At 43.0% G+C, this 12,700-nt stretch overlaps 1 protein-coding gene and 2 non-coding genes across 3 annotated transcripts; all 3 read right to left on the bottom strand.

Annotated features, from left to right (window-relative positions):
* Positions 1-737: 737 nt before the first annotated feature.
* On the bottom strand, positions 738-3,707 carry LOC125383721. Its single transcript, XM_048402523.1, has 2 exons — positions 3,555-3,707; positions 738-2,224 (listed from the first exon to the last, which is right to left on the bottom strand). The coding sequence occupies exon 2, from the start codon at positions 2,214-2,216 to the stop codon at positions 1,116-1,118; it is 1,101 nt and encodes a 366-aa protein (XP_048258480.1). The 5' UTR covers positions 2,217-2,224; positions 3,555-3,707; the 3' UTR covers positions 738-1,115.
* Positions 3,708-5,766: 2,059 nt separating this feature from the next.
* On the bottom strand, positions 5,767-5,838 carry Trnac-gca. The gene has a single exon. It is a non-coding gene; the product is annotated as a tRNA-Cys (tRNA).
* Positions 5,839-6,802: 964 nt separating this feature from the next.
* Positions 6,803-6,874, bottom strand: Trnac-gca. The gene has a single exon. It is a non-coding gene; the product is annotated as a tRNA-Cys (tRNA).
* Positions 6,875-12,700: the final 5,826 nt, after the last annotated feature.

Raw genomic sequence — 12,700 nt, 5'->3', positions numbered from 1 at the left:
AAACTACAGTGTACTACGTTTATAACGAACACGATGATAACGAACTGACCGAATATAACGAGCATGTTTCTAGACCTTGAAATTTGTTGCATATACGATATATATAATCGTATATGCAAGAAATTCCCAGGCCTAGAAATAAGCTCGTTATATTCGGTCAGATCGTTATAATCGTGTTTGTTATAAACGAAGTTTACTGTAGTTTGATTATATATATGCATTTAAAAGCCTACGGTTATTACGAACTAAAATTAGTTGAGGACAATAGTTATTGATTTCGACACAGGATGGGAAAAAAACGTAGCACTATTTCACGGTGTATTGACAAGCACTAGAATAAAATAAACATGCTGTAATGTGAGCGTCCCTTTTGTTCTAATCATCGTCAATAAAATCGATACTACTTGAAAACCACACCTTCCCACTGGTTTGGATGAATACAATTTGAAATCGAAACATTCCCGGGAAAAATTGCCATACAAAGAAAGATGAAACAAAGACAGTACAACCTCCAACAGATCGACATTGAGTTTGATATGAATTTCTATTGTCTGCTTTAGTGAAAACGTAATAACACACTTGATGAGTGAGTGAGTGAGTTGGGTTTAACGCCGCTTTTAGCAGTATTCCAGTTATATCACGGTGTGCAAGCATAATGTGGGAGGTAAGCCCGAAGTGATGAGGGTCTCAGACATTTACCACTTCGGTGAAACCCACGAGCACAGGTATGGTGCCGACAAACCTAGAAACATAATCGGGGCGAACAGGGATTCGAACCCACAATCATAGGTTTCTGGCGTGCCCAAGGAACGCCACTCTGAACAGCGAATCGTGGCGCCTCAGACGACTGGACCACCCGTGCACCCACATACTTGAGTGATCCAACCATACGGAGATGTTCTTTTCCTCTCAGAGCATCACCACCTCGCTAATCCGGACGATCCGTGCCAAGAGATTTGACAAATTTTGTCAATGGAATAATGTCCCTTTCTGTACATGTAGACGCTAGCTTCAACGGACTACCCTTGCTCCGGATAAACAGTCCAGAGCAAAAGGTCCGGGCTAATGGGTCACTATATATCAATTTGAATCTCAATGTTTTTTTTACTAACGGGTCATATCTCTAAGGAAATAAAATTGGGATCGTTGCAGTTTTCGTCCACTTTAGGTACAGATTTTGTTTCAGATTCGAAAAGGTCATCATCCCAGACAAGCGATTCTTCTTGAGGCCTGAAAGGGTAGCTGTCCCACAGAAGCGAATCATCCATTCTGCTGGCGTCATCAGATCCTTGATAGCCCCGGGGCTGAATCTCCAGGAGACGCTGTACTGGGGTTTGAGCCGAGAACCGCCTCTTCTCCAGGAACAGTGTCACAGGAGTTACTGGGTAATCGTGTCTGGTTGGAGAGAAGGGCAGCTTGCTTGCCGTACTGCGACCAGGCTTGATGGACGTCAGTCGTTCTATAGGCGTAGGGTGCGGACGCCCATGTGCATAGCCTACCTTGGGTGTCCGATATGGAGTTGACGAGGCGATTGACGTGTCTCCATCTCCAGACTTCTGCCGTTTTTTCACCTGGCCGGGTTCTATTTCGGGAGATCTGTTAAGAGATCGGTTATCACATTCGTTCACGACAGTACATGAACACACCTCCTGTTCTCGAAAGGACGATCCCTGAGTCCGTATTTTGTATCCCTTAGGAGTAGTCCATGCAAGGTGGTAGGGGGAACAGGAGGCGACGGGGTCCATGTTAAAGGAGTCCACCATGGAGAGATCTATTCCTTCAGGGAAGCAGTCATTGTCGTCACTTTCAGAGGAGTAGAGGTCGTTGTCGGGAAGATGGTCCAGGTCGATGTTCATGCTGGTCATTGATGCTAGTTTGACGGGCGTCTTCATCTTGTCATTTCTGCGGAACTGGACGGAAGACCTAGTCTCGGTTGGACCACGTCTTATGTTCCGCAGACACTTCTTCCACAGAAGGCAGCCCACTCCTGCAAGAACCAGCAGTGAAAAGATCACTGATGATATGATAACTGGGACAGTTCCGGAGTCCTCGCTGTTGGATTGGACACATGGCTGGATCAGACATGACTCTCGTGCCCTTTTGGACATAAATCGGACTCCGTCGTTTTCGTGATAAGTTGGATCAGTTCTGTTGCTGGTGATGATGTTGCCTAGCAACGCAACAATGAGCGCGGATATCACTCCTCGACAAAACATTGTCCAGGCTGAAATCATAATAAGACGTTCCGACATTATTTTGTTAACTCACATTGTATATCGTCATGCTATTGATGAAAGGTAGAGGGGGCGCTGTAATCCGCTGTGCAGACTTAACGCCCTTCGAGTGAGTGAGTGAGTTGGGTTTAACGCCGCTTTTAACAGTATTGCAGTTATATCACGGCGCGTCAGCTTGATGTTGGAGGAAAGCCCGAAATGATGCAGGTCTCAGACGTTTACCACTTCGGTGAAACCCACGAGCACGGGTATGGTGCTGACAAACCTAGAAACAAAATCGGGGAGAACCGGGATTCGAACCCACGATCATAGATTTCTGGCGTGCCCAAGAGACGCAACTCTCCACACGTGAGACGACTGGACCACCCGGACCCCTTGAAGCCCTTTAACGTGCACAACCCTATGATCGTGGGTTCGAATGCCGGTTCTCCCTGATTAGATTCCAGGTTTGGCAGCAAGTTACTGGGTTTCACCCAGTAAGTGATAAACGGCAAAGACACGAATCACATCGAGATTTCCAGCTACTTTTAAGCGGTATTAAACCAAACTCACTCAAATATTTTACTTTTTCGTGTAGCCTGTGTACATTTCAGATATTTTGAATTGGGTAAAACCCCCTCACTTTTAAAAAAATAAAACCTCTAACTGGAAATCATACAAAATCATTTATGTAAGGTTAGTTAGGTCTAGGGCCTAACCCAGGCAAAATGTGAAAAAAGGGGGGGGGGGGGGGGGTTGCATCATCTTGACGTGGGAGGAAAGCCCAAATTGTGTGTATTTCTTAGACGATTGTTAGTTTTGTGAAACCCACGATGACGGGTACGACGCTGAAAAACCTGGAAACACGATCAGGGCGAACCTGGAATTCACACGCACGATCAAACGAGGTTTCTTTGTTTCTAGGTTTCTTTGTTTCTAGGTTTCTGGTTCGCCCAGGGAGGCAACTTTTAGACAGACAGACACACACACACACGATCAACGATCGCGGGTTGGTGGCAAGTCTAAGAGACACACTCACACAGTTGCACAGCGAAATGCGACGACTACGATGACTAGGGAGCCATCATGCCAACCGTGCCCACGACATATCGTCACGGAGCCGTACCATCCCATCTCGATAGTCGCTAAGCCCCTGGCTACAAGCATGGGCTACAACGGGGCAATTATTACCCTGAAAACATGGGAGGTTTACCCTGATAGGATGTGTCAAGTACACGATTATATCACCGCATATCAAATCATCAAAAGTACAGAATATCCCCTGATAAATGTGTACATTCGCCGATGGCTGAACAAAGATTAAGTCAATATCAAACTTACCTTAGATTGTGAAGAGAATGATCCTTTTAATACCAAGGTTGACAGTCTTAATGTTCAATGCGTTAGGGTTCATCCCAACGATGACAAATCAAAACAAGACTGACAAGTCAGAGATTTATTGTTTCGATGTTTTGGGGAAACTGCACGTGCATGCTGAGAAGCGTGCATCCTCACTCGCCGCGTGTGTCATGGATCGTGAAAGGGCTTTGTGTTACATAACATTCAATCGACCTATTCATGCCGACAACTGCCGAGAGTTGCCGGACGAAGACGACGATAACAAACCTTTGATGAGGGCACGGACGTGGATAGGTCCGTGGTAAGGGTGTGTGTATGTGGGGTAGGGTGTGTGTGTATGTGTGTGTGTGTGTGGGGGGGGGGGGGGGGGGGGGGGGGGTGTAGGGTAGGGTGGAGAGGGTGTTAGGGTGGAGTATGTAGGGGTTGATTTGGGGGTGGGTTGGGGGTGGGTTGGGGGTGGGAGGACTTACATGTGTTAACGAAATACTCTTACTAAATGTCCGTTAACACAGTGTACAGTATACTAAATGTGTATACTAATTGTCATTGAAGCGCATTGACATACGCAAATGCTAATTGTATACACACTGTTCGTATGGGTACAGGACTATATGCATAGGTGTAGGTATGTATTAATACTTATGTCGTCTCTTACGACCAGCAAAGGCTGGTGAGACCACTCCAAACCCAGAACCCACATGCGGGTAGTATGTATGCATATGTATAAGAATGTATACATGAGTACAGGTATGTATGCATGAGTACAGGTATGTATGCATGAGTAGAGGTATGTATGCATGAGTACAGCTATGTATGCATGAGTAGAGGTATGTATGCATGAGTACAGGTATGTATGCATGAGTACAGGTATGTATGCATGAGTAGAGGTATGTATGCATGAGTAGAGGTATGTATGCATGAGTACAGGTATGTATGCATGAGTACAGGTATGTATGCATGGGTAATGGTATGTATGCATGGGTAATGGTATGTATGCATGAGTAGAGGTATGTATGCATGAGTACAGGTATGTATGCATGGGTAATGGTATGTATGCATGAGTACAGGTATGTATGCATGAGTGCAGGTATGTATGCATGGGTAATGGTATGTATGCATGGGTAATGGTATGTATGCATGGGTAATGGTAGGTATGCATGGGTAATGGTAGGTATGCATGAGTATAAGTATTTATACATGGATACGGGTATATATGCATTGGTATGTATATATTGGCACCAGTATGCACTGGTGAAAGTATGTGTACATGGGTATTCGTATTGGTAAAGTTGCATGCATGTAGATCTGTATGCATGACATAGGTATATATACATGGGTATGTATGTAATAGTATGCATGGAATTGTAGATGTATGCGTGTATGGGTACAAGTATGTTTGCGAGAGTAAAGGTGTTTTTGAATGGATGGAAGTAGATCGGTACCAGGGCACATCACATGAGAAATCACACTTTAAGCCCGTGACCTACCAGTTCAATGTAGGTCAAGTTACCTATGTTATATGTGAGGTGAGGTGAGGTGGGGTTTATTGCACTTACATAGCGTATACGTATGTGTGTGCGTGAGCGCGTTCCTGCTCTGTGTGTGTGTTTGCTTGTACTAGTCCGGACCTATGTTGGCTTTATAAAAAGTCCTAGCCCGCGATACAATACCGCAGATTAACATGGATACCCAACTCAGTCTCCGAACCGACCAGTCCTTTTTTTATCCCATTAAAACTGTTGAAACAGTAGAATACATGTATGATTCGTTTTCTTCTTTCTTTGTTTGTTTGTTTGTTTGTTTAACGCCGCACTCGGCAATATTCCAGCTATATGTCGGCGGTCTGAAAATAATCGAGTCTGGATCAGACAATCCAGTGATTGACATCATGAGCATCGATCTACGCAACTGGGTTCGATGACATGCAAAAACCAAATCAGCGAGCCTGACCACCCAATCCCGTTAGTCGCCTCTTACGACTTAGTCGCCTTCAGAATGTATGAAGACTGTCAACATGATATATGTATATTTTGAGAAAATCTCAGTTGTACCTATATGATATACATCGTTCAGTGAAAGTTCGATGGTACAGACCCAGATGCAATTAACCTTATTACAGACAGTGAACCGATAATGGAATGCCTGACAAGTACAATTAATTTGGAAAGAACACTGATATATAAATAAAAAGCTGAGGGGGCACCCGGGATCGAACCGGGGACCTCTCGATCTGCAGTCGAATGCTCTACCACTGAGCTATACCCCCTTACATATGGTCATACGCACTTGTAACGAAGAAGGTAAAACCTATCGCGGCCGAAAGGTAACAGGTGGTCGTTGCAAGCTTGATAAACAAATTCGTCAAAATTATCCTTTATCTCACTTTTTAAATCTCTACTATTTACACTGATGTATTTCCGACCCCAGCCAAAATAAACCCTAAAGACAATAACGATATGTTTACTAGATCTGATGTTTGATCATTCGTTGTGACGTGGCATTTGTGGGTTCCATTTCTAAGGGAGCCTACTCTTCCTCACTTCCCACAGGTGCGTAACCTGGATTTGCCTCCCTTAGTATGTTCAACCGCGATCAGACTGCAAATTCCCTTCGGTCCAAACGAGTTTCTTCCACGAGGTACGAAGTTCTTCTAAAAAGCTTTTATTTAATCAAGCTGCTGGAAACGACTGTTCTCCAGTCACCGACTACCACAACAAGATCTTTATCTCATATTGTTTTGCGGATTGTTTCGAATCGGGACGTCTCGCCATTGCTTTGGTGGCGGGTAGTTTGTTTGTTTGTTTCCTGTTTAACGCCGCACTCAGCAATATTCCAGCTGTGTGACGGCGGTCTGTAAATAATCGAGTATGGACCAGACAATCCAGTGATTGACATCATGCGCATCGATCCACGCAATTGGGATACGATGACATGCATCAACCAAGACAGCGAGCCTGACCACCCGATCCCGTTAGTCGCCTCTTACGACAAACATAGTCGCATTCAGAATGTATGAAGACTGTCAACATGATATATATATATATATAGAGAGAGAGAGAGAGAGAGAGAGAGAATCTTAGTGGTACCTTTATGACATATATCGTTCAGTGAAAGTTCGATGGTACAGACTCAGATGCAATTAACCTTATTACAGAACAGTGAACCGATCATGGAATGCCTGACAAGTACAATTAATTTGGAAAGAACACTGATATATAAATAAAAAGCTGAGGGGGCACCCGGGATCGAACCGGGGACCTCTCGATCTGCAGTCGAATGCTCTACCACTGAGCTATACCCCCTTACATATGGTCATACGCACTTCTAACGAAGAAGGAAAAACCTATCGCGGCCGAATGGTAACAGGTGGTCGTTACCTGGTAGCAAGCTTGATAAACAAATTCGTCAAAATTATCCTTTATCTCACTTTTTAAATCTCTACTATTTACACTGATGTATTTCCGACCCCAACCAAATTAAACCGTAAAGATAATAACGATATGTTTACTTGATCTGATATTTGATCATTCGTTGTGACGTGGCATTTGTGGGTTCCATTTCTAAGGGAGCCTACTCTTCCTCACTTACCACAGGTGCGTAACCTGGATTTGCCTCCCTTAGTATGTTGAACCGTGAACAAGCTGCAAATTCCCTTCAGTTCAAACGAGTTTCTTCCTCGAGGGACGAAGTTCTTCTAAAAAGCTTTGATTTAATCAAGCTGCTGGAAACGACTGTTCTACAGTCACCGACTGCCACAACATTTCAAGATCTTTATCTGATATTGTTTTGCGGATTGTTATGAATCGGGACGTCTCGCCATTGCTTTGGTGGTTGGTAGTTTGTTTGTTGTTTGTTGTCGCTGACATGGTTGATGCGTGTCCTCGTATCCCAATTGCGTATATCGATGCTCATGATGTCAATCACTGGATTGTCTGGTCCAGACTCGATTATTGTACAGACCGCTGTCATATAGATGGAATAGCGTATAACAACAAACAAACAAACATTAGGGTCTTCACTACCTGCAGATCAATATTTACATCTGCCAGAATGTTTGTTTGTGTGTTTAATTGTTGTTTAACGTCGCACTCGGGCTCGAAGCTTGAAGCTGTAGTCGAGAATAAGCCCAGGGTATGTATAACAATACATTGGAGATGTAATATTCTTTATGATATGTGTTTTGTTTGTTTGTTTGTTTGTTTATTTAACGCCGCATTCCGCAATATTTCAGCTGTATGACAGCGGGGTGTAAATAATCGAGTCTTGACCAGACAGTCAAGTGATTGACATCATGAGCGTCCATTTACATAAATTGGAAACGATGTATCAACCGAGTCAGCGATTCTGACCACCCGATTCCGTCAGTCGCCTCTTTCATCGGACACACATCACTAACACATCTTCTAGGCGCTCATGGGATTTGTTTGCCACACTCAGCAATACATCATCAGCATTGATCTACACAACTGGGGTACGATGAAATGCATCAACCATGTCAGCGAACCTGACCGACCGATCCCGTTCGTCGCCTCTTACGACAAGCATGGATTGCTGAAGACCAATTTTAACCGGAATTTTCACGGGACAGGCGCACGTGGGACCGGGCTTAAGATCGTCAGCGTAGTCCCTTGACGAAGTTCTGACCATTATTTATATATTTAACAGTCAAAATCTTGATTTTTAATCATTTAAAGGAGGACTATGCCCCACCATCTGGCGCTATCCGTGCCCTCCATATCGTCTGTGTTAAAGCTTCATTGTTAACAGTGAGTGAGTTGGGTTTAACACCACTTTTAACAGTACTTCATTGTTAACAGCTAGAGTGATGCGTGAAATATAATTTCAATGTACATTCACACAACGTATGTTTGACGGACTTGACTCCAACCTGCTGGGACTGCAATGTGGCCCGGGCCTAGAGGCCTTTTAATATTACAATTTACTGTACATGTTATTCATAGGTGATGAAAATATGTTAATTATTTATTTGAAATATATGTAATCGGAGCTGGTACAGTCTCACTTTTTTCACGTATGGATTGCGTCTACTTTTCTCTTAAAAAAACCAGTTTCAAATTTTCTGACGTAAAGATATATGATCCTTTTGTCGTTCATCATGGGATGCTACTTGAAATCTTGGCTGAAGCGATGTAAAAGCCAGTCTTCTTTCTATAAACCAGACTAGAGTAGACTGTTAAAAATTTAACAAAACTCGGCAACCAAGGTCATTCTGTGTCATAGTTCTTGTTCTAGGAAACGTTGGCTCTGTTTCCCTGGTTGGATATGGTTCCTTCAAGCATGAATCATTTTTACATAAGCATTGAAAGGAGTAGCCACTAACGGTTATCTGTGCGTTCAGGGACTCTGCAACTGCGCAGTTGAATCGACCATTAACTGGCTGAAGCGATTACGGCTGCTGACACAACTTGTTTCAAATGCCACTCGGAGGCTTTATTTTAAGCGGAGGCAGTGAGGGGGTTGGGTCAAGGCTGTTGCTTTCGCCCTGACTTTTTGACTTCCGCACACCAAACATGTTTTCTCTTTCCGCATTTGGGTAATCTGCATACTGTCACCAGTGCAAATATGCACATGGACCCTCGCGGAGAGCCGGGTGCTCGATTTCATGCACCATGACCTTGAAATGCCCGGTGGTTGCATGCATTTTGTCAGGGCAAAGATAATAATTATAATTTAGGTCATGGACAAGGTCAGAACTATTCTGAAAAGCAGATCCAATTCTTTCCTGTATTGTCCCGAGCAGGTTTAAGTGTGCGTGTGTTTATTGTCCGGCGTTGTATTTAATTGAGAGAATATGCTGTTATAGATTGTCCTGTGATGGTTACCGTAAAATAATTGCGATGTTCGGTTCACATCTGGTTAACGCGTGAGTGAGTATTGTATATAAAACTGTGTTGCCGGATTTCATGGCAGCTGGTAAATTATTACAGGAAAGCGAAGAAAAAGTGGTGGATTGCATGAGCAGAGAGAGAGAGAGAGAGAGAGAGAGAGAGAGAGAGAGAGAGAGAGAGAGAGATTGTTTTCTGGCCACTGAGATATAACTGCAATACTGTTGTTTGCAAAAAGAAATACATTCAATCTAATTGAAAGCGTTAATATTTGATCATATTCATGTATTAATGTGCTACCTTTCGTTCGGATTAACGTTTTTTTTATATCAATTTAAAGGGGATTCCTATCTATGTGAAGATATATATACCCGTTTGTATATCTCTTATACCCATTTACCCCATCCGGGGTCTAGTTGATAAAGCATCTGCCCGGAGAACGGAAAGTCGGTGGTTCGATCCCCGGTCGCGTCACACCTAAAGGCGTTAAAAGATTGTACTTGTTGTTACCGTGCCTGGCACTTGGCATTAAGGGGCTAAAACAAGGACTCTCGGCTCGGAATCCATATAATATACTGTGTCTGAGAGGGGTATTCATGTTAAAATGCGGCATGGTATCTCGGCTAGCACTATAAACCGCCATAGGCTCGGACAAGTACAAGCAGCCACACACATCGCTATGCAGGGGCAATAACTTTGAACGCAACATTTCACTTCACTTCACCTAACCTTAAGTTCATAATACTTTAACGTCAATATTCTTTTCGATCGTGGATACTAGTATTCTGTGTGCTTATTTCATAACGTGCGTCCCGCTTACATTTTCTTAAATATTAATAATGCTGATACGGAAGCATTGAATGCCTCTCTATGTTCAACAGAATGAGTCTGTCGTAACCACCTTGCGTCCTTTCGGCCTTGCGGGGTGGGTTACTGGGAGCCGGCCGGGCTATCAATGCAACTTTTTTAATTATAAACTCCCGCTGCACAAGCGAAGCCCAGCGCTCATAGCATTAGCACAATGAACGAGCTGTCATGTCAATTTCATGTCGTGACACGGTTGACACTTCAACTTTTACAAAGAGAGTGCACTGAAATCTTCACACGGTCCGTAAGATCTATACAGCCCGTGTCTTGCGTGTGTTGTTGTTTATACGTGACGTAACGTTTCGCCATAGACCATACTTTATGGATATATATATATATATATATATGTATATATATACACTATTATATATATATAGCACAGTAAAGTTCTAACTCTCAGGCACAATATAGTAATAATTAAATAAGTGGAGTAAGATTGAACACAGTTTTAATTGGCTAGCGTGTGTGTGTGTATATAATATATGTTTGTTGTTAAACGCCGCACAGAGCAATATTCCAGTTATATGACGGCGGTCCGTTAATAATCGAGTCTGGACGAGAAAATCCAGTGATTGACATCATGATCATCGATCCACACAATTGGGATACGATGACGTGCATCAACCAAGTCAGCGAGCCTGACCACCCGATCCCGTTAGTCGCCTCTTACGACAAGCACAGTCGTATTTTACGGCAAGCCATACAGTTTTGTGAACACATTGTTGTTAACACCCCTATCCCTTTACACCTAGCAATTACAAGACCAAATGCTCTACTTGCTGCTTGAGCCACAGTTTTAGCCGTAATATTGTAGTCTAGATGGTCATCCAGAAGTTCACCCATGTAAGTAAGTATATCTGTAAACAGTTTCAATTGGTAAATCATCGTCTTTAAAGTACCTTGAGATCTCGGCACAGAAGGGTTGCGGAAGTGCAGAACTTTTGATTTGTCGGCATTGATACCTATATTATTAGTTTTACACCATGGACAAAGATAGTTGAGAAGGCCGTGTAAGCCTGAATCTGGTTCTGCCATCTTCAATATATCGTCGGCATAAAACAACTTACATACTAGCTCATTGTCAATCTAGATGCCTATATTAAGGCTCTTCAACATCAGTGCAAGGTGATATGAACAAATTAAACAACAGGAGATAATAGACATCCTTGCTTTACACCGCTGTTTACTTGGAACCCTTCAGTTTTAAAACCGTTCACTCTTACACAACTGCTAGCATTCCTGTGCATAGCTCTCAACGACTTTTCCCGTTAACACCAACAGCTTCGAGCTTTCTCCGCAGATGGGTTCTATCGATGGAGTCATATTTTTTTTAAGTCTACAAAGGCGGTGAACGTGGTCAACTTCTTTTTTTCTGTTTTCCACCATGGTAGTCAGACTTATTAAATGATCAACGATGCTTCTACCCTTTCTGAATACATTTTGCTCCCCAACAAGGAGATTATTTTCCACAGCCCAACTGGGGAGTCTGCCGTTTAGAACCTGGCAATATATCATCTATACACATGATGTCAATGTTATACCGCGGTACGCCAGAGGGTCTCTCTTGTCCATTGTATTTGGCTTGGGAACAGGTTGAATGATACCACGACTCCAGAGTGCATGCATTCGTCCACTGTTGTAACACATATTCCAAAGCTAAAAGGTATAAGATAAAAGTTTTTAAGAATTTCGATGGGAATCTCGACCTCCCCTGCGGCTTTTCCATTCTTCATAGATCTGACTGAGAATTCAATTTCAGCCTCGCTGAATGGAACATCAAAAACAGAATTCTCGTTTAGTACCGGGTGACTGTAACTTTCTATATCATGGGTTTGGTGTCCTTGTATATTCACCAGTTTAACAGAACCCGATTTCCTTTTATGGAGTACGTCTATGGAGACAATGACCCGTCATCCCGTGATATCTCCATGGGAATATATTACCGACTTACCAATTGCCAATACCAATTTTCCCGACATATTTCCAGAAATAGCTTGGGTCATTATTTTCAGAATTTGCAGTTTCGGTTTGTATTTTTCGACGGTCGTGTCGTTTCGCTTCCTGCACATTTCTGTCAAATAGTTTCCTAAGACGTGCGTATTCATCTCGCGGGCGTCGCTTGTTAACAGCACTAGATTGTAGAAAGTCAGACTCTTCCGCCCACAGTTAATTCCATTGTATTGATAAACAACTGACCACCATGGCTTACTCGTTCTTCCTTTTTTATTCCGATTTCTGTATCTCAGCTTTATAATCTTCTCATGCATTTCATCTATGATCGCATTGCAGAAAATATCATATGCTGAGTGGACGTTGTCTTGTGACGCTTCAGCCAACTCAAGGTCAGTGATCAGCAAATCTAAAGCATCCAGGATATCTGTGTCTAACACTAGATACTTCTTTGCTTTGTTTGTT

This window comes from Haliotis rufescens, unplaced genomic scaffold (genome assembly GCF_023055435.1).
Source record: "Haliotis rufescens isolate VD_foot unplaced genomic scaffold, xgHalRufe1.0.p SCAF_26, whole genome shotgun sequence".
NCBI classification, from domain to species: domain Eukaryota; kingdom Metazoa; phylum Mollusca; class Gastropoda; order Lepetellida; family Haliotidae; genus Haliotis; species Haliotis rufescens.
The sequence above is the reverse complement of the archived record's forward strand: the minus strand, read 5'-3'. Positions and strand labels throughout refer to the sequence as shown.